Raw genomic sequence first — 23,239 nt, 5'->3', positions numbered from 1 at the left:
AAAGAGATCGTAAACCCGTGACTCAATGGGTGCATTGAGTGCGAAGGCGAACTTGCTGTTTTCTGAACAACAGATGGTGTAATCCAGAATACATTAATAAAAGTAGCATTTTGTGACCCGAATGTGTAGCCACTCTATGTGGCACCCTGACCATATTAATGAGGTCCGAGATGCTTTAAATTAAATGCACAAAGATATATTAATGGTTAATTTTTTGCTATTTAATATTTTATTGTTTGATTTATCAGCAGCTTTACCAAAACATTTCCATTAAATACAATTCTACAAAAATGTTTTGTAAGCAAAGGTTTGCTACTAAATGATAAAATAATGATAAGATAAAATAAAATGAAATATTATATAACTATATAAAAAAGTCGTATTAGAGAATATTGGGCTGAATGAGGCAGGATCACTTCTCTACTAACTATACAGCGTGACTGGTGTTAGTGCTGTTTGTACAAGTCTTATGGTGCTTTTTCACTGGATAATATGACCTGGTACGGTTCAGTTCACTTTTTGGGGGTTTTCCATTGTGTATTGTACCTATTACCCGATACTTTTTTTAGTACAGTAAAGAGCAGCTTGGCCTGTAAAGCCACAAACGAAGAAGCAGCAGTTTGTTGTATATGATTTGAGAAGACCAGCAGTGATGGAGATAACTGCGACTTTTGTTGCAGTTTAAGTTCACTCCTCAACTTTTCCCATCTTTGTTCTTACAGTCGCAAGCATGGCTATGAAAAAAGCGACGCAGATTTTTTGACCTTAAGCGAGGGATTCTAGCAGACCAATCACAGCGCTTGCTGTCCACGTAGAATGGACACGTTGTTTAACGGTTGGCAAGGTGAGCATCAGGCCACGCAGAGCTAGGCATGGCCTACGGCGTAGTTATGGCATCGAACCTACGCATGATTATAAATTACACTTAAGATACTAAAACGTGACGTCCAGATCAGAATCGTCACCAGCAACGTTATTGCTAAATGCAAGATTAACTTACTTAAGCCTCTTGACCAAAAGGTTGAGCACATTTGGGTCACTATATTATATTTTATTGAGAGGAGTATCTAACTGATTGAGTCATCTCTACCATCTGGTTGAGGTATGTTATACCAAAATAATCTACTAGATTTCAGAGTATCAATCAACAGCAGTCACAACACTTTTTCTTAGATCTATGTCAGAGACAAAGAAATCACTTCTGCCACGTGAACTTTTTTTTGATGAAATTTTGCAAGGAAAGCATATTTTTTGACATATTACACTGTAAGAGCCCTAACTTTACAAAATTATGTTACTTGGGGCCATGAAAAAACTTTACTATGTGTTTAATAGTTTTTCAAAAACTTGCCCACCCAAACGGTTGATTTGTCACTTTATGGTAAAAGTAGAAAAGCTAAACTAATGTTTTCAGATCATCAATTTCTGCAGTCAGAATGTACTATTTGCTGAGAAATATGAATTTCTGATCATTCACAGCTATCAGTATGACACCCAGGCAATTAAAGGGTTAATTTATAGACGTAATGCATAGGTTGTACGCTATAACTACGCCGTGGCCATGCATAGTTCTGCGTAGCCTGACGTGCACCTCACTTTTACAAGCGGTTCGCGTGGAACGGGCATGCAAGCGATGTGATTGGTCTGCTAAAACAGCGGTTGTAAAACGGGGGGCGCGAGGGGCCGCGAGATGGTGCCAGGGGGCCCCAGTTTTTATGACATTTTATGAATTTATCATGAATTTTATGTAATTAAACTAAAAAAATAAGGCTACTAACCAAAAGCACTACGTTTTTATATAATATAATGTTTTTTTATTAAAATGTTGAGTTTTAGAACATTTTTTTGTCACAAATTTTCTTTGGGGGGCCACGAAGGAATGCACCGTACACAAGGGGGGCGCACGCTGAAAAAGTTTGGGAACCACTGTGCTAGAACGCCTCCCGTCAGGTAAAAAAATCGACATCACATTTCTTCATAGGCATTTCCGCTTGTGACGGTAAGAACAAAGATGGTCCAAGTTGAGGAGTGAACTCAACCTGCAACAAAAGTCACTGTCTATTGCTGGTCTTCTCAAATAAAAAAAAATTACCGGTCTGTACTGTCCAATGGAAAACGCCCTTACAAGAAGCATTGTAGATGATAGAACATTACGTTATGCGCATCTCGTTGCGCATAAAATGTATTTACAAAATGCACTGTAAGATGTTTTGAATAAAAGTGCAAATGCATAATTTTACACATCAAGTTTTTAAGAATGTACATCTTTTAGATGTTTCTTCTAGGTAGCTGTTTGTGTAGGGTTAGGGTTAAGTCCACCATCAAGCTAGCGTTAAAGTGAAAATTTGAGAAAGTGATTTTGTGTCTTTGTGTTGGTATCATAAGGCCGTAATAACAGAAAGTATTTTTAATTCAGGAAAAAGTGTTAATCATCTGTTCTCTTATATTTTATCATCCAAGACATGAATAACATTCCAAAAAATACAGCCATACTGCAGTGATGAACACAGTGCCAGCAAGTGAAAGAGAGAGAGAGAGAAAGAGAGAGAGAGACAGAGAGAGAGAGAGAGAGAAAGTAAGAAGAGACAGACTGTAGTAGACTATATTTCACCCCCCCACAGCGGACAGTTTGAGAAAATCTGAGTCAGCTTAAAATTCTCCTTCATCTCTGAGTGATTCTCTTTGCTATTTAACATTTTATTTAACTTGTTTATTTCTCTATAGACGATGCCTTGTAGATAAAACATTTTAATGTAGGTGTGTGTAACGTATAGGGCTTATTCGATCTACGTCATCAATGTTCGCAGCGGCCATATTGTTGACATAAAACTGTCAGTCTGTCAATTGACAAGCGAGGCAGCGTGGGTATTATGCATGTATTATCGGTGTAATTTTTTTTAAACCGCGCGATGGTGTGTGGTGTAATACACGGATGTTCTAACAACAGCAAAAAGAACCCCGGGTTAATTTTTATGCGATACCGACTGTCAGAAAACATGAAAGGAAGGAGACAGAGGAGTTGAACCAGCGAAGGAGAGACTCCCAACAGCAAAGTCTGTCCCCATCATTTTACCACAGGTAACGTTAGGGATATATGCTCACAGCAAAGTCCCATAATTTGATCACATATGGTTAGCTGTAAGCAGTGGCTGAAACTGCTCTTTCAAATAAGATGCCATAAATTGAGACAGTTATTAAATTAGTATTAATAACTATATGAACATAATAGATCTGGCATTGATAGGGAATTAAGGGCCGTTCACATAGTTTTGAAAATCGTTTTATATTAAACAGAATAGTGGAGCTCACACTAAAACTATAACGATACAGATACAATGAACGACATCACTTTCACTTTCTGAGCGATTTTCCCACCTGATGAAGGATAAACCATTGATAGCATTAAAATCTATTTGAACTTCAAGTGCACGGCCACTTAAAATGACAGTGAAGCTCATTGCTGAGGTCTATAACATTAGATTACCTCCAGTTGCTGTGAAAATTGACTATGTAATGCTTTTCTATTACATTAACTAACTGTTATGCCAAAAGGTAAGAGATTACACAAACTATTAGATTCACTGTTTAGAGTTACGCGAAACGCAGCGTGTTGAGGACATCTGCAAAAGTTTTTATTACAAGCAATATTAAAGGCAAGTGATTTGCGCGAGTGCCATGAGCGAATTAGCATAAACGTATTGTTTGGTGATGTGGACGATGATAGTTATCGTTATAGTTATAATGTGATAATGTGCTTGTATGATGAATGCGGATACTGTATGAACGATATAGTTATAAATATCCGGATAAGTTATAAATATCCGGATAAGTTACGGCTGGCAATAAGGACGGATCTTTACTTAAGGCTATTGGTCTATTTGATATTGTTCCACAATAATCAAGCTCATCTTCTCTTAATACAGACGAGATTCAGCCATTAGGCTACTGCTCCCCTCGTCTCAAATCTATGTGCGGCTATGGGGCAGGACAGATGTTATGTCAACAAGATGGCCGCGGCTAGCGACTTCTGGTGTTTGCGAATAAGCCCTATAACAATGTTATATACCAACTATATTAGAATCATAAATGTGTTCATTTTGCACAAACATTAATTCATTGGTTCTACAGACATATCGTCGCTGCCCGATGAAACTCACGTATGTCCAAAACGGTTACTTTTCAGGAAGTGAATTCCAACGAATTTCATTACATATGGGATGTCCCCAGCGTCCCCAGTGATGCTAGACAGATATTTTGTTTGCACAGTCCTACCGTAATTTTGTCACTCCTAGACGTACGTCTGGCGTCAGGGGGAACGTTTACCTCGATGAAGGAAAGTCATTGTCTTACCAGGCTATGTTTATTCGGCTATATCCAGTGCTGAGCTTCGATAAAACTTTACGACACCGGCGCGACGCTTCACAGGCGGGAGATACGTGGCGTGATTGACAGCTTTGACACCTAATGTATATACATGAAAATCAGATGACATGATTTCATAACTTTTCATTGGCCATTTAGGTATGTGAAGCATACTGTATATGGAAATGAACCTGGACATTCATTCCGTCGAGAAATCTCAAAATTGGCAAAATGGACATACGTGGTTTTCATCGGACAGCGGCGATATATTTATTGTGTTGGATTAAATGGGTTGTGTTAGAAATACAGTGCTTTTTGATCATCACTCTGTAAATTGTCCTTTGGCTAAACTTTATTTTGATGGCCAAATTATTATTATTTTTTAAAGAAAACTGTCCCAAAAAGTACACTTTTGTACCTAAAGAGCTCATATTTGTACCATGTGGTACTGCCCCAGTGACAGCTTGGGACAATTTTTCTGACAAAGTGTACTGTCAACAGAATGTGCAATCTCGTCCACTCGACCAAAATGCATTTTAATACCAGGTATAAACAGCCACAGAAATTGACTTGACACGGGTGCAACATTCATTAGTCAATAGAATGTCAAGAAAACCATCAAAATAATGGTATACCAGCTCTTTAGTACACTTTCATAAAATAAGGTACAATTAAGCTGGGATGGTTACCCTTTTAAAAGGTCCTAATATGTAGTGATGGGGACGAGACCTCCAAGTCAAGACCGAGTCTTTGAAGGGTCGAGACCATTTGTTTTCAAATACAGTCGAGTCCGAATCAAGACCGAGTCTTTAGGAAAGCAATTCTGAGTCGAGACCGAGTCCTTTAGGAGTCGAGACCGAGTCGAGACCAAGACCATAAAAACATGTCAGTTTTCATATTTATAATTTAATGTCACCCCAGTTAATAATCAACATTTAGGCCCACAGACTAAGCTAGATTGGGAATTGTTTAGAGGAGCAGTCTAAACGTCTTAATATGAACTATGCTTTTACTATCAATAAAAAATCCCTACCACATGCATCATCTTCTGCATATTTTTCTAGAGATAAAAGTATATCATATAAAATCATTGTCATTGCTAGACATTAATTAGACAAGTGCTAGACATGTTGGTCCCCATCCACAGCTTGAAAACCCCTGCTGTATACTATACAACAGAACTTCTCAGCTCCGGTCCTGAAGGGATTGGTTTCAACCCTATTCCCAAACCTGCCTGTAATTTTCTAATTATCCTCAAGTCATTGCTTAGCTTGTTCAAGTGTGTTTATCTCAGACATTGCTACCTACAGGAAGCACCCATATAGATAACTAGGAATGTGTTTAGTTATAAAGCCAAAAGACACATACAATGAGGAAAATAAGTATTTCCCACTTAGAAATCATGGAGGGTTCTGAAATTGTCATCGTAGGTGCATGTCCACTTTCAGAGACATAATCTAAAAAATCCAGAAATCACAATATGATTTTTTTCAAACTATTTATTTGTATGATATAGCTGCAAATAAGTATTTGAACACCTGTCTATCAGCTAGAATTCTGACCCTCAAAGACCTGTTAGTCTGCCTTTAAAATGTCCACCTTCACTCCGTTTACTATATTAGATGGACCTGTTTGAGGTCGTTAGCTGCATAAAGACACCTGTCCACCCCATACAATCAGTTAGAATCCAACTACTAACATGACCAAGACCAAAGAGCTGTCCAAAGACACTAGAGACAAAATGTACACCTCCACAAGGCAGGAAAGGGCTACGGGGAAATTGCCAAGCAGCTTGGTGAAAAAAGGTCCACTGTTGGAGCAATCATTAGAAAATGGAAGAAGCTAAACCTGCTTGTCCATCTCCCTCGGACTGGGCCATGCAAGATCTCACCTCGTGGGGTCTCAATGATCCTAAGAAAGGTGAGAAATCAGCCCAGAACTACACGGGAGGAGCTGGTCAATGACCTGAAAAGAGCTGGGACCACCGTGTCCAAGGTTACTGTTGGTAATACACTAAGACGTCATAGTTTGATATCATGCATGACACGGAAGGTTCCCCTGCTTAAACCAGCACATGTCCAGGCCCGACTTAAGTTTGCCAATGACCATTTGGATGATCCAGAGGAGTCATGGGAAAGAATCATGTGGTCAGATGCGACCAAAATAGAACTTTTTGGTCATAATTCCACTAAACGTGTTTGGAGGAAGAAGAATGATGAGTACCATCCCAAGAACACCATCCCTACTGTGAAGCATGGGGGTGGTAGCATCATGCTTTGGGGATGTTTTTCTGCACATGGGACAGGGCGACTGCACTGTATTAAGGAGAGGATGACCAGGGCCATGTATTGCGAGATTTTGGGGAATGGGGAACAACCTCCTTCCCTCAGTTAGAGCATTGAAGATGGGTCGAGGCTGGGTCTTCCAACATGACAATGACCTGAAGCACACAGCCAGGATAACCAAGGAGTGGCTCTGTAAGAAGCATATCAAGGTTCTGGCGTGGCCTAGCCAGTCTCCAGACCTAAACCCAATAGAGAATCTTTGGAGGGAGCTCAAACTCTGTGTTTCTCAGTGACTGGTCAGAAACCTGACTGATCTAGAGAAGATATTTGTGGAGGAGTGGGCCAAAATCCCTCCTGCAGTGTGTGCAAACCTGCTGAAAAACTACAGTAAACGTTTGACCTCTGTAATTGCATATAAAGGCTACTGTACCAAATATTAACATTGATTTTCTCAGGTGTTCACATACTTATTTCCAGCTGTATCATATAAATAAACTGTTAAAAAAATCATACATTGTGATTTCTGGATTTTTTTAGATTATGTCTCTCACAGTGGACATTCATCCACGATGACAATTTCAGACCCCTCCATAATTTCTAAGTTGGAGAACTTGCAAAATAGCAGGGTGTTCAAATACTTATTTTTTCACTGTATGTGACCAAAATACAGGTAAAAGGTGTAAACCGAAAAGTGTCTGTCAGATTATGTTTTACCTTTTTTCCTGATATTAACTATGTTTATGGGTGATCTGATCAGAAGTGGTCAGCAGAGACAAATTGTACCTGGTGTTGATTGCACTTTCCCATTATTTCAAGAAAGCAATGGGTCTCTGATTTTGTTATTACATATACATAATGTCAGCATGTCACCGCAATTAGATTTTAGGCATACTAAAGATGTTGTAATTGCTCAAACTTTCAATTGGTATGTTGCCATTGCAATAATGCGTCAGGGTGACAACTTGGAACCTTGTGTTGGGCCGTATGATATGGATGACACATTAAACACATACATTTATGCTGTCAAGTTTCTGATGCGTAACTAAATATTTTCTCTCTTATAGTGAGGAAGAAGAGAAAGAGGAAGAAACGAAGCCATCGTCCACGATCAGTCAGCCTGTGAACGCTGCGACTATATCAGATGAGACCAATGATGACTCTACAGAAGCTCAGGACACGATAACCACTGACGCTAGCACAGAAGCTGTAAAGGCACCAAACGCTGAGGGCGAAGTGTCTGAGCAAATAAAGGACCATCATACGTCTGAAATTTCTGACCTCAGCCAATCACAGGAAGTCGAAGAGCAGCAGCCAATCAGCAGTCCGGCAGACCCACCTGTAGAGGTGAAAAAGAAGATAACGTATCAAAAACTGTTAAAGGAGGGACGGAGATTTAACATCGACCTTGTCTCCAAGGTTTGTATCCAATACTAAATCCGAATTTAAAATAGCAATACAAAGATTTTTAGACGATAAACAGTGGCAGGTGTAGAAATAGCTAACAAGTGAACTGTGGTTTTTCCGTTTTTACATTTACACGTGCATGTGTGAACAGTTGCTTTAGAAGTTAAAGTGGTTCACTTAAAAAGCATTATGTAGTTATTGCACTCTGGTAGCCAGCTTTAAATTGACTTAGACAGCAATAAAATTGAATTTATTGTGTTCTCTACTTTGACCCCTTTCAAAGTTGATGTATTCACGTGGTGCACTGGTGGATCTGCTCATCAAATCTAATGTGAGCCGTTACGCAGAGTTCAAGAACATCGGACGGATCCTCACCTGTAGAAATGATAAAGTTGAACAGGTACAAAATGAATGTTTTGCTCAAAATCCTAAAATCAAATATTAACTGCTGAAAAAGTCAATATGTAATTGTCAGCTTAAAGAAACACGCCAACTTTTTGGGATTTTGGCTTATTCACCGTATCCCCCCCACATACCCTTTTCATCTCTGTGTGTCCCGTAACTCTGTCTGACGAACCCACCGCTAGCCTAGCTTAGCACAAAGGCTAGAAGTAAATGGCTCCAGCTAGCATACTGCTCCAATAAGTGACAAAATAACATTAACATTTTACTATTTATGTGTTGTGATTTGTATATTCAAAGTGTGTACAAATAACAAGGTCATATGAGACACAGCCATCTTTTAACCGTATACATACTGAGATGTCTGTGTCTAATATGATCTTGTTATTTGTACACGATGTGACTATACAAATCACAACATATAAATAGGAAAATGTTGGTGTTATTTTGTCACTCATTGGGAGCCATTTACTTCCAGTCTTTGAGCTAAGCTAGGCTAGCGGTGGGTGCAATTATTGCAAAATTAGTAACTGATATTAAACAACCTATTAACCAACTTTAATGATATGTAACAGACTTTGTACTATATTGTTGTCACCAACAACATCATCCTATCAGCATTGGTCTGCATTGGTTTTAGTAAAGCTTTAGATTTTTATGCCTTTCTGTGTTATTACTGATGTTGGTCATGCATTTACACACCATGACCATTTACAGCATCTCTTAAAAAAATTGTAGCGTTATAACGATTAGAAAATTTTTGATTTCTTAAAGTCCACCTATAGTCTGTAATTTTATCTGTTAAAACTCATCTTTGAGCATCATAATAGCATATCTAAAAGTTTTACCTGTGACAGTAATTCCTTAATGCTTTAAATCAGCTTGAATGTAACTCTACAGCCTTGCCTCATTTAGTATACGCAGATATATGAATATGCAAATGAGTCCCCGCCTCTACTCAATCGCACAGCTCGTACCATAGATATGATTATGCAAAATAGTCCCCACCTCCACTCTCACACCACCTCGGACCATAGATATATATGTACATAGATGCTATATTCAGCAGTTTTAATACACATAATTGCCAAGTCTGGTTTTACACAAAGCATACGTGAACTGTTTATTTGCATCACTATTTTTTAGCACTGATGTTAACAGGTTACAGCTCTTACACTGCACGTGTGAGCATCACAGAAGTAGAGCTGAAGCAGCTGTGCTGCGATTGTTTCAGCACAGAGTCTATGCAGCATCCATATACATAATATCTATGGCTCGAACTACTGATCCACTCGTTCAACTGTGGTGATATGATTGGTTACATTTTATGGAGAAAATACCCAGCAATGGTGTTGAATGATGAATTTGCACATGGTGCAAGCATGTTAAAAACACCACATAGACATATAAACAACAATAAAAACTTGATTTTCACCACAGGGTGCTGAAATAATATATTTAAATATTTGAGCTATTAAAATCGAATATACAAATATTAGGTCTTTGAGATGTCATTAATTAAGACATACGTTTTTGAAGTTTTTTGTATATTTAATTTTGTCTTAATTTTACAGAAGACTTATAATCAAGAAATATCCACAACAGGTTAAGCTTTTATTCTGTATATAAATGTATTTTTAAGTTGAAAAAATCTTTTTTATATTCTTCTTAAAAAAACAGCCTACAGAAAAATGGCATTAAAATGGAGTCAAATTCTTGGCCGTTAGTACAAATTCAGTACTGTTTGATCTTACAGAAATTATATTATACCAAATATTAAACCCGAGCGAGCCTACCTGCTCTGTTCTTCTGACTACAATAATGCCAGGATTGTGGAGGAACTCTGCTCCGTGGTTATCTGGTAAAAGAAACAGACGGATCTAACAAGAATCTGAATTTAACATTATTTTACAAAAAATTACTTTATAGCTTATTGCTGACTGTGCAAAGTTATGAGGTTAATTTAACAACACTTCATTAAAGGAATATTCCATTTTCTTAAAAGAAAAATCCAGGTAATTTACTCACCACCATGTCATCCAAAATGTTGATGTCTTTCTTTGTTCAGTCGAGAAGAAATTATGTTTTTTGAGGAAAACATTGCAGGATTTTTCTCATTTTAATGGACTTTAATAGACACCAACATTTAATACTCAACACTTAACAGTTTTTTTCAACGGAGTTTCAAAGGACTATAAACGGTCCCAAACGAGGCATAAGGGTCTTATCTAGCAAAACGACCGTCATTTTTGACAAGAAAAACAAAAATATCCACCTCCAAACCACAACTTCTCATCTAAATCCGGTCGTGATGCGCCAGCGCGACCGCATGCAATACGTAATGACGTCAAGAGGTCACAGAGGACGTAGCGAAACTCTGCCCCAGTGTTTACAAATGTGTTGAAAGAGGACCGTTCCTACGTTGTTGTATGTCAACTGATACTAATTAATGTCTTTGTGTCAGTTTATTGTTTAAAAGGGTCCGCAAATGTGCATTTTATATATGTAACACGTGATCTCCCTTCGTCACTACGCAATTACGTTAGGTCGCTCTGGACCGGACCTAGATGAAAAGTTGTGGTTTAAAAGAGCATATTTTTTATTTTCTTGTCAAAAATGACAATCGTTTCACTAGATAAGACCCTTATGCCTCGTTTGAGATCATTTATAGACCTTTGAAACTCCGTTGAAAAAAACTGTTAAGTGTTAAGTATTAAATGTTGGGCTCTATTAAAGTCCATTAAAATGAGAAAAATCCTGGAATGTTTTCCTCAAAAAACATAATTTCTTCTCGACTGAACAAAGAAAGACATCAACATTTTGGATGACATGGTGGTGAGTAAATTATGTGGATTTTTCTTTTAAGAAAATGGAATATTTCTTTAAGAATTTCTAATGTTTACTGTTAAACAGCCATCTGAAGTTATCCGGTTTATTTTTCACAGAGCACCGCATATAATAAATGTTCTCCGTTTAATTTTTTGTGTCTGTCTCGTTAAGCTCTGTATTAACAAAATAAAGTAAGCTATATAACAGGAAGCTAACAAATATCTCATGATGCGCTGATGTGGCAGAGCACGTCTAAATAACATGTGAGCCGATGGAAAAAACAGACAACCCATAAATTAATCTGCGACCTGAATTGCCAAAACAATCAGAAATACAGTACAGGTGAGGTGAAACCCATTAAAGAGTGATAACTCTGTGGTGGTGCATTAAAAACTATCAATACATTTTTTTCTATTTAAGTTATTATTGCAGATCGAATAATCGACCATTCCTACTCTAAATGCTTTATGGTTGTGTTTTCAGTGTAAAAGACTATGTGCTTTCCTGATAACTGTGTTCCATGATCCCAATATCAAAAATCCTGATTTAAATTATTGATGCAGTTCAGCAAAGATTAAATGATTAAAATGAGTTCTCGCTGGATTCACCCATTTCTATTTACTAATGTATCTGATAAGAGTATTGACACAAAAGATGTTCCTCATTTTCACTAAAAACATTAAAAGCGGCACAATATTGCACAATCTGTCTGTGTGAATAATTTAGGGCTAAAGGTAAAGCCCTTTCTCCTGCAATTGTTCCATACCCTACTTTATATATTTATATAAAACCCAGTAAACCCACTTTTTTGCATAAAATCATCCTGCATAATGTACAGAACATTCAGTGATAATATAACCTTGATTTCTCTAATATTGTCTGAGTAAGTAAAGATTGAATCAAACTTTGATGCTCCTAAACCTATTATTAGATTAAAAGACTTGACTTGATTTTCACAGACAGGGTCACAAATTTGTACATGCATGCATGTATACATGTCACTTCTTTGACCTTAAGTTCCTTTCTTTACCTCATTTGAACAGGTCCCGTGTTCACGGGCGGATGTGTTTGCCAGTAAGCAGCTGACTGTGATAGAGAAACGCATGCTGATGAAGTTTCTTACCTTCTGTCTGGACTATGAGCAACACCCAGAGGAGTACCAGGAGTATGACCCCATGTCTTTCTCTCTCTGACGTTCCATAAACCACATGGGACCCCGAAGATGTATAACAGACTTGTAGTGTAGATTTCTTTTTCCTAAGGTCACCGGGAGGACAGTCGCCTCTCTGAGAATTTCGTAAAGACAGCATGAAATCTAAATTGACCTTATTTACTTTCTTAATAAATGTTTGTAGTGTAGTGTACACAGTTCATCACTGTGTTATTTTAAAAGAAAAAGATGTTTACATTATTGTGTATTACCTGCTTTCATATACAGTCTTTAAAGATAAATTGCCGTTAAGTGATCATCTGGGAACAGGATCATTTTTAAAAATACTGGTAATAAATCGGTTCTGCCAATTTACCAATAAGAGAAGTTGTAAGAATACCAGTATTTACTGGTATGGTGCTATGTGTAAACATAATAGGTTTACCAGTATAAGCACTGATGATGTCAGAACGCACTGACAGCTTCAGGCCAATTATAAGATTGTGACACTGATGACACGTTGTTTACAAAAGTTTCTCTCCACACGCTGCTTGAAGTCGAACACGCCTAAAGGCTAAATTGGCAACAAAAATGCAGACCGTGAATATAAAGTCATAACCTGCCATTGTTTACAACACCGTACTCACCACGCGGCAGTTTAGAGGAAACTTCGTATTTTGGCACTGTGTGTGACAAGTGTCATTAGGATATTATGTAAAGATCATGTTCCACAAAGATATTTTGTAAATTTCCTACTGTAAATATATCAAAAATATTTTTTGAGTGGATGCGCAAAATCGCAATCATAATTGACCAGAAACTCTAGGTATGATAAGAAAATTTCCACACAAACCCCAAAGCTCAAAATTGATCACATGACTAGACAGATGAGACATTCCCATTTACAAAGATACATGGGTTGTAAAAATCTGTTGAAGATTGAGAAAGTTATGATATTTTTAATATTAGAAATCAGAGGGAAAAGTTATATATGGATGTCAATGAAAGGTGTGTGTGATCGAAAATTCTGCTTATTCACATGTTTTTGCTTGTAACTTTCTCATTTCATCAGATATTTTTTAGTTTTCGTTGGAATGGGCCATTTAGTTGGAATTCGTTTATCATATTCAGACTCAAGCCGCCTTTCCACTGCACACGACAAACGATGGCCGTTAAACCGGAAGTCATTAATTTCCTATGGAGAGTCGCAAAGGGGCTGTGTGAAGTGCCGACCATCTGCGGATGCGTAAATATCGGATCCGTTTTGAGCGTTGGATCCGTTAAAAAATTTGAACTTGTGCGACTAAACCGCATGCGATATGCCGACCGGAAGTTATATATCATTGTATTCTAATCACAAACTCTGTGTGAGGTGAAAATGATTCATCCTTTTGGTTTAACTTTATTAGTAACACTTGAATCCTTAAAAAAAACCTTTTGATTACTAATAAGTAATACATTATTAATTTAATTTGTGTATGTTATTATTTTAATCTTGTCTTTATATGTTCTCTCCACAAAATATTGGCAATCTTTGTCATATATGCATAGCTGTTTATTGTTTCATTCATTTGCGTTCATTAATTTATTCCACCACGGTAAATATATTAGAATGAAGCCTCTTGCGCTGGAATGAGCTTCCCTCCCATATACGATTAAACTGAAACTTCTTTACGGCTGCCACTAGGGGGAGAACTCCGACTGTCGTTGCCGTATGTCGTGTGCAGTGGAAAGGCGGCTTCAGACCCATGAGCTGTGTCCCAATTCAAGGGCTGCGACCTTATAAGCATGAGACCTTAAAGATGAGCACTCGGTCTTTCAAGGTGGCAGCCTCAGAAGTCCGGGAAGAGAACTGAAATAAGACGGTCTAACCTTCGGACGACCCATAATTTGTGTCAACTGCTGCACGCGCCTTTCAGCAGGACATAGCGGAAACGTTTCTGACTTATTAAAATAAATATGAAATCAGAAAAATATAAATTTAGTTTAGAAAATATGACACGTTGATGTAGATTAATCTATTCAACAGTATATTAAATTAATCAACCTTAGAAATATATGCATCATAAAAATAATAATAATAAAACAAAACATAACTTATAATACTAAAACAGTGACAAACTTTTTTCTGATAAATACACGCCTGAAAAGTCCGCTCCCCTTCTCACTCTCATAATGGGAGAGGGAGGGTGTTACTGTGCCGAGTCGAAGTACTCCCAAAAGTGCTATTACGCCACAAAATACAGTTCCTCTTTTAAATCCGCTCAGAAAAGCGCTACGTTTTATTTTGTACCACCAAACTTGCTCGTATAACTACTCGTCTTAAATAGGAAAAACGTTGATGTGTTTGGTCACTTCTAACTTTATCTCTAAATGGTACCATTGAATGAATGGGGCCAAGCCAAATGCCATCGAAGCGTCGCAGCGCGCTCCAGCGCCCACGCGCACGCACACAGATGACAGAGGGATGCACCAACAACTCCCAGCCAAGGCAATAACATATTTTAACATTGAAAATGAGTAGACTATTCCTTTAAGGATCCATTCGTTCTATCCTTAACATCGCGGAGAAATGAGGACGCATTTTGAGGCTTCATTCTAAGCATCCTTTGAATTGGGACGTCCTTACCAGCCTCAAGTCGCGCTGCTGTGACGCAATCGGTCTTAAAATACGTCCTTATAAGGTCGTAGCCTTTGAATTGGGACACAGCCATGGTTTCTAGAAAGATGCCTGCAGATCTGATGTTCTGACAGGACGTTCGCTAATCTACTACCACAAACGTGACTACCTTCTTCTCCATAGGTTTCAATGAAATTTTGTCAGTAGCAGGATAAAAGATATATATTTTGTCCACCATGCCTTTCAGTTGTGCCCTGAGTCTAGCGGAAGCACATCGACCGGTTCAATGCAAGCGTGCCGCGCAAGCCCTGAAAAGTGAAGCCAAAATGTCTCAATCGCCCCCCAGTGACTGTTTCTGTTATTTACTGTAGTTTTTATTACGCTGATGTAAATGCAAGTGTTTGTTTTTAAAGCAAGTTTGTTTTTATTTAGTTATTTAATGCTATAAAAATTGGGGGGGTTTCATGATTGACAGCTGTGTAATGCACATTCTGCAAGAGCGAGGGCGGAGCCTAGATTTCGTGGCTTTACTTCCTGCTCACTACTGCACAGCACTGGTCTCGAAATCACTACTGCATAGACTCAAGACCCAAGATATGAGCGCCATATCGGGACACTGGCGGCTTCACCTTTTACCAATGAAAGAGAGCAAACGGGTGTCGTCCATCTTTTTTTACAGTCTGTGGTTGAAAGTTACACAAACTTTTAAAACAGTTGCAATAAAATAAAAACACATCAGGACTGAAAGTTAAAAATATCAAACGCTTCCGGTGGTTCTTCTTCACATATTTATTGTAGTATTTATTTAAAAAATTCTACAACCATGCGGCGAGAAGTGGAATCTTAAAGTAACAAGTGGGTTGAAACCCAGAAGTTCATCCCAGAAATTTGACGCGCATGCCCGCGATGTCAGAGGATTCAAGTTGGGTTTTTATGTAAAAGCTTACAACTTTTCCCATTCAGTCAACAGCATAATAACATTGGTAATTAATTTAGCTTTTTAAATTTACACTGTAAAAAAATTTCGTAGAAATTTGCAGCTGGGTTGCCGGTAACTTACCGTAGATTTAAATGTATGTTATTACTGGCAACATTTTGTTCAAAGTTAAATGAACATTAAACATTTACAAGTCTTTGTCTTAACAGAATAAATCTAGAAAAACAGCATCAAGCAAAACATTCTGGGAAACAAAATCTGAAGCAAAAAACAGAAAAAGGTTGATGATGATTTCTGGTTCCCAGAATGCTTTGCATGAGGCTGTTATTGTATAGTTTTATTCTGTAAAGATAAAGACCTGTTAATATTTAAAATGTATTCAACTTTGAACAAACTCCTGCCATAAATAACATAAATCCAAATCCACGGCAAATCACCGGCAACCCAGCCGCAATAACATTGTAATTTCTACGGATTTTTTTACAGTGTAATGTTACAAAATCAACCCTTACAACTGGTTTTGTGGTCCAGGGTTCAGTGCGCTTGATGCAGTTTTCATCATCAGAAGAGTGCGGGTGTGCTGTATGCACTCCGTCAGATTTTTGAAACCGTGCGTACATTTTATGCATAGGTTGTGCATGCTGGTACAGGAGTATGTAGCCACTATGCATATGCATCGAATGTCAGCACATGTGTCGAATGAACTATGCTTTGCAAGGTTGTGCGTTCATCCGTGCGCGTACACTTGTGTATGCATAAAAAACAGACTGTACTCATAGCTTTAGACAACAAAGTATATCAGCCATCTTAAAATAAATCTAATTCATCAGTCAAAATTTTCTTTTATTCACTTACAATGGCATGGCCTAGGGAGAGGTTATATTCTCCTTTAAACTTTAATAGTTTTCAAATTGTCCTCATTTCAGAGTACTCGGAGAAACCGTTTCGGGAGTTCCTGAAGGTCCAGAAGCTGACGGAGAATCTGCAGGACTTTGTCCTACACTCAATCGCTATGGTGACACAGGAGAGTCTTACAGAGGAGGGACTGAAGGCCACGCAGCACTTCCTGCGATGCTTGGGTCGTTATGGCAACACTCCCTTCCTCTTCCCACTCTATGGCCTGGGAGAGATCCCACAATGCTTTTGCAGGTAAATGATAATGAATGCTCTATTGTAGAAATTATTTTTACAAAATGAAGCAGTTAGAACAAAGATTATTTACATCACGAAGAAATAAACATTTGTAGATGCTGCGTTACGTCAGGATTTTAAAGGGGTTATACAAGGAAAAGTTATTATTAATACCCATATAAGGAAAAGTTGTAGTAGGTACTACAAAAACATACTTTAAGTATGTTTCAGTGGTTTGTCAGTGGAAACTGTTAGGAAGACTTTTGTTCCAAAAGGAGGATGTGATGGGTGACCCAGCGTTCCACCTACTTTTTTGTTATGTGTAAATCAGATAAAAAATTTTTCATCTAAGTGCGCAAACTCATCTGTGCATTTGTGTAAAAACAAACTTGAAATGTCTTTTGTCTTTTACAAAAGCATATCATCGTTATCAACAGTTTACTAACAGGGTTAGATGATCTCGTAAAAAATTATTCTGTAGTTTTCGGTCACTGAGGTGGTACCCTAAAAGCTTCATTTTTGTATCTTTATGGGTATACAACACATTGAAATGCTGTACCTTTTGGAGTACGATATTATACCTTAAGGACCTATTGTGTACCTGTTTAATTACAAATTTGCTACCATTTAAATATTAGAGACACAAAACACCTTTAAAGGTAGAGAATAGGTCTTTAAAGGAAAACAGCACAATTTTTCAATGTTTTGCTGTGTTCTTACCTCAACTTAGACAAATTAATGCATACCTTTCTTTTTTCGATGCGTGCACTTAATTTTTGTGCAGCGCGTTGTGAGTGTGTTGGCATTTGGCCTGGCCCCATTCATTCCTTAGGATCCAAACAGGGTTGAATTTAGAAGCCACCAAACACTTCCATGTTTCCCATATTTAAAGACACAAAATAAAATTTGGCGATTTTTTTTTAAGCGGATTAAAAATGAAAACTATATTGTATGGCGGAAGAGCACTTAGTTTTGCCGCACTTCGATCTCAGGTGCAGTAATATTGACGGAAGTTTGAGCGAGAGGGGAGTTGTCAGGGGTGATGATTTTACTGCGTGCCGAGGTCGAAGTGCTGCAAACGAAGTGCTTAAAAATTGCCACGTTTTATTTTGTGCCACCATACTTACTTGAGTAACTACTCATGTAACAGTCTTTAAATAGGGAAAACGTGGAAGTGTTTGGTGGCTTCTAAATTCATCCCTGTTTGGATCCTAAGGAATGAATGGGGCTAGGCTAAATGCTAACACATCCACGACGCGCTGTACAAAGATTAAAAGTGCACGCATTGAAAAATATAGGTATGTATTAATTTGTCTAAGTTGAGGTAAGAACATAGTAAAATATTGAAAAACAGTGGTGTTTTCCTTTAAGGTACAGGTATGTACCCCAAAAGGTACCACATTGTATTATACTTTGTATACCTGTAAAGGTACAAAACAGAACCTAAGGGTACCGCCCAAATGACACAGTTTTAAACCTTTTTCCTGATAGTGTGTATGGAGAAAATGTTTGTGAAACTTCTGAAACACTGCTGTTGCATTGTGTTGAGCCCGATACAAGAAAGCAAAAAGGGCCTATTGAATTTTTAGGGTCAGAGAGGAGATGTAGAAAATAGCCATAAAAACAAAAATACACACAAAACAAATCAAATACTGTCCCTTTAAAGTCTGTTTTAGCTCACACAGTCTCAATATTAAAGGGGAAAGGGAGGGTCAGAGCTCTGCTTAGGCCGTGAATGTCTGCTTTTAGCACTTTGAATCTGCTGGGAGCAGCACTGTGAATCTGTGGCACTTAGAGACGAGCCGTGCGCCGCCGAGCAGAATCATCATCGCAGAAGCCACGGGCTGGCGTCAGTCCAGGTTACAGAGAACATCTCCCCAAAGACACACAGGCAAAGTCGAGTGTTTATCTATCTAAAAACACACACATGACTCCAGTCTCTTATTCGAGTGTCGTGAGATCTCGCCAGTGATACATATGCACAGTATTTCAATAAAGTTGTTTTGTTGGTGTGCCAAAATATTTTATGGTAACAAAGAGAGGAAATTATCACTTACTTTAGGTGTTCCTGTAGTACAGTTGTGTTGGCATCGGAGAAGATCATGGGTTCGATCCCAACCTACTGATAAAAACGTATAGCTTACCTTTGGATAAAAGCGTCTGCCAAATTTGTAAATGTACAGAAAAAACACAACAGATAGACATCAATAATCAAGGTTTTTTTGTCGATTAAATTGTCGTTGGTGTTGGATTTTAATTTAATCATGTTCTACAATGTGATAAAATCCTAATGCTACATAAAGGCAACTTTACCCGCCACCTCACAATTAAAGCTTGCACGTCTAGTCGGAAAGATTTTCGAATTTTAATGCGTCTGTGAAGCAGATTAATTAGCATTTTTGATTTCCATACTTTCCCGCTAATCACCCTCGCTGACATTCAGATAAGCGCACCGACTCACCGAGGCGTGAACCCACCTGCAGGCTGTCCATCATCTGCGCAGGAACGCAAGAAACAATTGTCACCGCTGACTCTGTTTCTCCATGACTTCATTTTAAAATGAAGCCTATGTATTTTTCCCTCTCTTTTTATCGTCAAAGGTAATTTAATGACTTTTTAAAAACGTATCTCAAAGAAGAGACCGTGTTTTCTTTGCAAGTTCAATTAAAGCAGAGATTTCCAATAAGGGGGACTTGGAAAGATTTTAAATCCTGTAAAACAAAAATCATGACTATGGCTCAAATAAGATTTAAGTCACAATTAATTTTTTGGAATATTGTGGTATTTTTTTTACAAATTACTTATCTGTGAGCTTCATTTTTTTTTATGACTTCTGGTCACGGGGTATGGCAGGTGGGCGGGGCCCGGTTAAAGATCGCAGCAAATAGCAACATGACCCAACTTTCAATGATCCAATCAATTCTGGACAGATTCAAGTCCAGCCCTACCCTTTTTTTTTTTCATTTAAGAAGCCGTTTCACCCGGATATACGACATGAGACAATCGCTACTTCTGTTTCATTGTGTCTTTAAAAAGAGATTATATGTCTGTTAAAAGATACCTATAACAGGTAGAATTGACTTGTTCTTAGTTATTACATTGTAATAAAAGCCTTTTTAACAACATTAACTATGATGTTAAAGGATATCCAGTATTTTAAAAGTACTTGAACCATACTAATGTGGTTTTAAGGGTGCATTTAAAGTGTACACTTTGTTTCGCTGCTTCAGGTTCAGACAGGTGAGCCTAATAAAACATCAAAAGGAAGAAATGAGAAGGACGACAAGAGGATCGAGGGATCAAAGAGGGGGAGAGGATAAATGAGGAAAAAATGAATAGATGGACCACAGAGGGCGCAAAAGGGAGGGATTGAGAGACAAAAGTCAGGCGGGGAGAGAAAGCGAGGGAGGCGGGTTCATTCATCACGCTGATACCTGCTTGCAGGTGATGGATGGATAGATGGGGGTGCAAACTCAATAATGCTCACTCTCAGGTTATTCACAGATCAGCGAGCAGCTCCGCTAATATAGTGATGAAATGCTTTACCGTCCTCACCCGCATTATCCCTCATATTTTGACAGCAGAGACTTTTTAATTTCTAAATAACCTTTGGCACTCTGACTGCCGTCTTCTGTCTTCCACGGGCCGCTCCGGTTCCTCGGGTTCACTCGGCGGGATGTTGCGGAGACGATGCGATCCATTCAGGCCGGTAAACACATTTGGCCGTGACAGGTTATGATTTGCACCTGCGATCGAGGTGCTCCAATCAGACAACAGTCGAGCAGAAACAGATTGAGATGACCGGAAAATGCATTAATTAGTGCCGATGATTGTCTTTGCCACATTCCATCACACATTTCCTCTCTGCCGTCCCTTTTCCTCCCCCTTACCAAACGTTCTCGGGGAGCAATAAACATTTAATTTATTCAGATCCAAACAGGATTTAATTTTCAAAGAGAAAGGACTGCCAGCCAGCATGGCGCTTTGTTTTCTTTTAATTATTGGCCAACCATTAGCCCCCCGCTCGGGCTTCCTGCACCCTAGATTACAAGCGAATTTGCCAGCAATGAACCTGACAGGTAAGTGGTCTTTGCAGCGTGCTGTAATTTTGTTTGTTTAGCATCTCCTGCAAGGTAAGGGGATTTATTGTTGACTCACGCAGAACGCTAATAAAACGCGCTCACTTTTTCGGGAGCCTCCCATGGGCGCTCGGAATTTTCCGAAACCTAGTTTGGCTTTCGAGGAGGAGGAGCGTGTCCAAATACGGATTTGTTTATACGTTGCGTTGCCTTAATCAAGCGAGTCGTGCATTTCTTCCCTTTGTTTAATAGAGTGAGATCTAACAGGTCACAAGGGATGCATTCAGGATCTTTTAGATTAATGGCTTCAATTCCGGCCCATTATTGACTATCTGCTGGGAAATTGTGCAGGATGTTTTGCTTCTATTGTTTACAGAGGGTGAGCAGTAATTTTGGGGTTCTCATCAAAAAGCAAGCAGAAATAGGCACTTCATGATCACGATGTCATCGTTTTTTTTTTCTCAGAAAGTTCTCTATCAGTAAACATCAAGGTCGATCGGATCAACATAGAGTCTTGTTCACCGATGGGTGACTGGCAGAGGCGTCATGCCCATTCAAACTAAGGGGGCATGTGCCCCCTTGGTATTTTTTGAGCCAAATGATTTTGCATGCAACCTCAAAATCAAAGAAGAGTCCATTAATCTGTTATTTGACTTTTAATCTGTTTAATATGCACAATATTATCAATTTTGTGCTGCATCCTCGTTACTTTGCAGAGATTTTCGCAGTTTTGATAGTGTTTTGATTGTGTTACATAACTTTATTCTGCCGACGGGCTTACGGGCTCCTTGCTGTTGCATTTTGCTATCTGAGGAATTAAAACATGTAAGAAACACTCACAACATTTCCAAACCCCAGTACAGTAATGTGCAGTTAACGTCCTCTGTGTAGAAAATGTATGCTTTAAAATGTGACCGTCTCGACTAGGGATGCATAACGATTAATCGTGATTAATCTATAGCAAAATAAAAGTTTTTGTTTACATCATATATGTGTGTGTACTGTGTATAATAACTTTTTATAGATAAATGCACACACATGCATGTATATATTTAAGAAATGTTTACATGTGTATATGCATTTGTATATTTATGAATAATTTATATTATATATACATATATATATACTTAATATTTAAATTTATATTTTTCTTAAAATTATACATGCATGTGTGCATATTAATATATACATAATTATTATACACAGTTCACACACATATATGATGCAAATAAAAACTTTTATTCTGCTATAGATTAATCGCGATTAATCGTTATGCATCCCTAGTCTCGATGCTATATTAGTAGAGATTTCTAGATTCATCTTTGTACAACGCCAAAGTTCGCCAGAGTTCACGGGGGCGCGGAATCACACATGCTCACATATGAGATCCTTTAATAGTTTATCTACTTTTTTTAACATTATTGAACATTAAAATCAATCTTGTGGCTCTATAGTAGGGGTGTCACGATTCTCCAAATCCTCGATTCGATTACATTTTCGATTCTAAGGTCACGATTCGATCCGATTCTCGATTTTTACATATTTTTTATATGGCATATAATTTAGACAAAAATGATATGCCATTATTTATTATTATTATTATTATAATACTTTAACATTAACATGCACATTGCACAACTCGCATGGGGGTTTGTGGGCTTCACTTAACGCGAGAGCTTGTAGAGAGAGGATTCCTTCTTGCACGCACATGGACTATGCGCGGTTGGCAGTTACATGGATCGGGCGGGCGTGACGAAAAATAATATTTTAATTAAATTCGGGCGGGTGCCGGATCGACTGCTTGTTATTAGCTCTGTCCTTCTAAGCATGCGACATCTCTGTCTTTCATAGTGGCAGCCTCAGAAGTTCAAGAAGAGAACTGAAACAAAGAGTATAGAAGCACTGAAATGAGACGATCTAGCCTTCTGAGGAACCAAAATTTGCGTCACCTGCGGCACACGCCCCCAGTAGCGCCCACCGCGCCTGTCAGCAGAAAACAGCAGAGACATTTCTGACTTATTAAAATAAATATGTAATCAG

The 23,239-nt window shown here is 38.3% G+C and overlaps 1 protein-coding gene across 1 annotated transcript in view; it reads left to right on the top strand.

The window, feature by feature from the left end:
* The window catches only part of chm (CHM Rab escort protein), a 77,319-nt gene that overhangs the window by 23,075 nt on the left and 31,005 nt on the right, over window positions 1–23,239 (top strand). Inside the window, exons 5-8 of the mRNA XM_073871146.1 lie at window positions 7,712–8,063; window positions 8,335–8,451; window positions 12,326–12,450; window positions 16,920–17,138. Coding sequence (XP_073727247.1) covers window positions 7,712–8,063; window positions 8,335–8,451; window positions 12,326–12,450; window positions 16,920–17,138 — 813 coding nt within the window. The remainder of the gene's footprint in view (window positions 1–7,711; window positions 8,064–8,334; window positions 8,452–12,325; window positions 12,451–16,919; window positions 17,139–23,239) is intronic.

Source organism: Misgurnus anguillicaudatus, chromosome 9 (assembly GCF_027580225.2).
Source record: "Misgurnus anguillicaudatus chromosome 9, ASM2758022v2, whole genome shotgun sequence".
NCBI classification, from domain to species: domain Eukaryota; kingdom Metazoa; phylum Chordata; class Actinopteri; order Cypriniformes; family Cobitidae; genus Misgurnus; species Misgurnus anguillicaudatus.
Note: the sequence above shows the minus strand (reverse complement) of the source record. Positions and strands in the feature narration are given on the sequence as shown.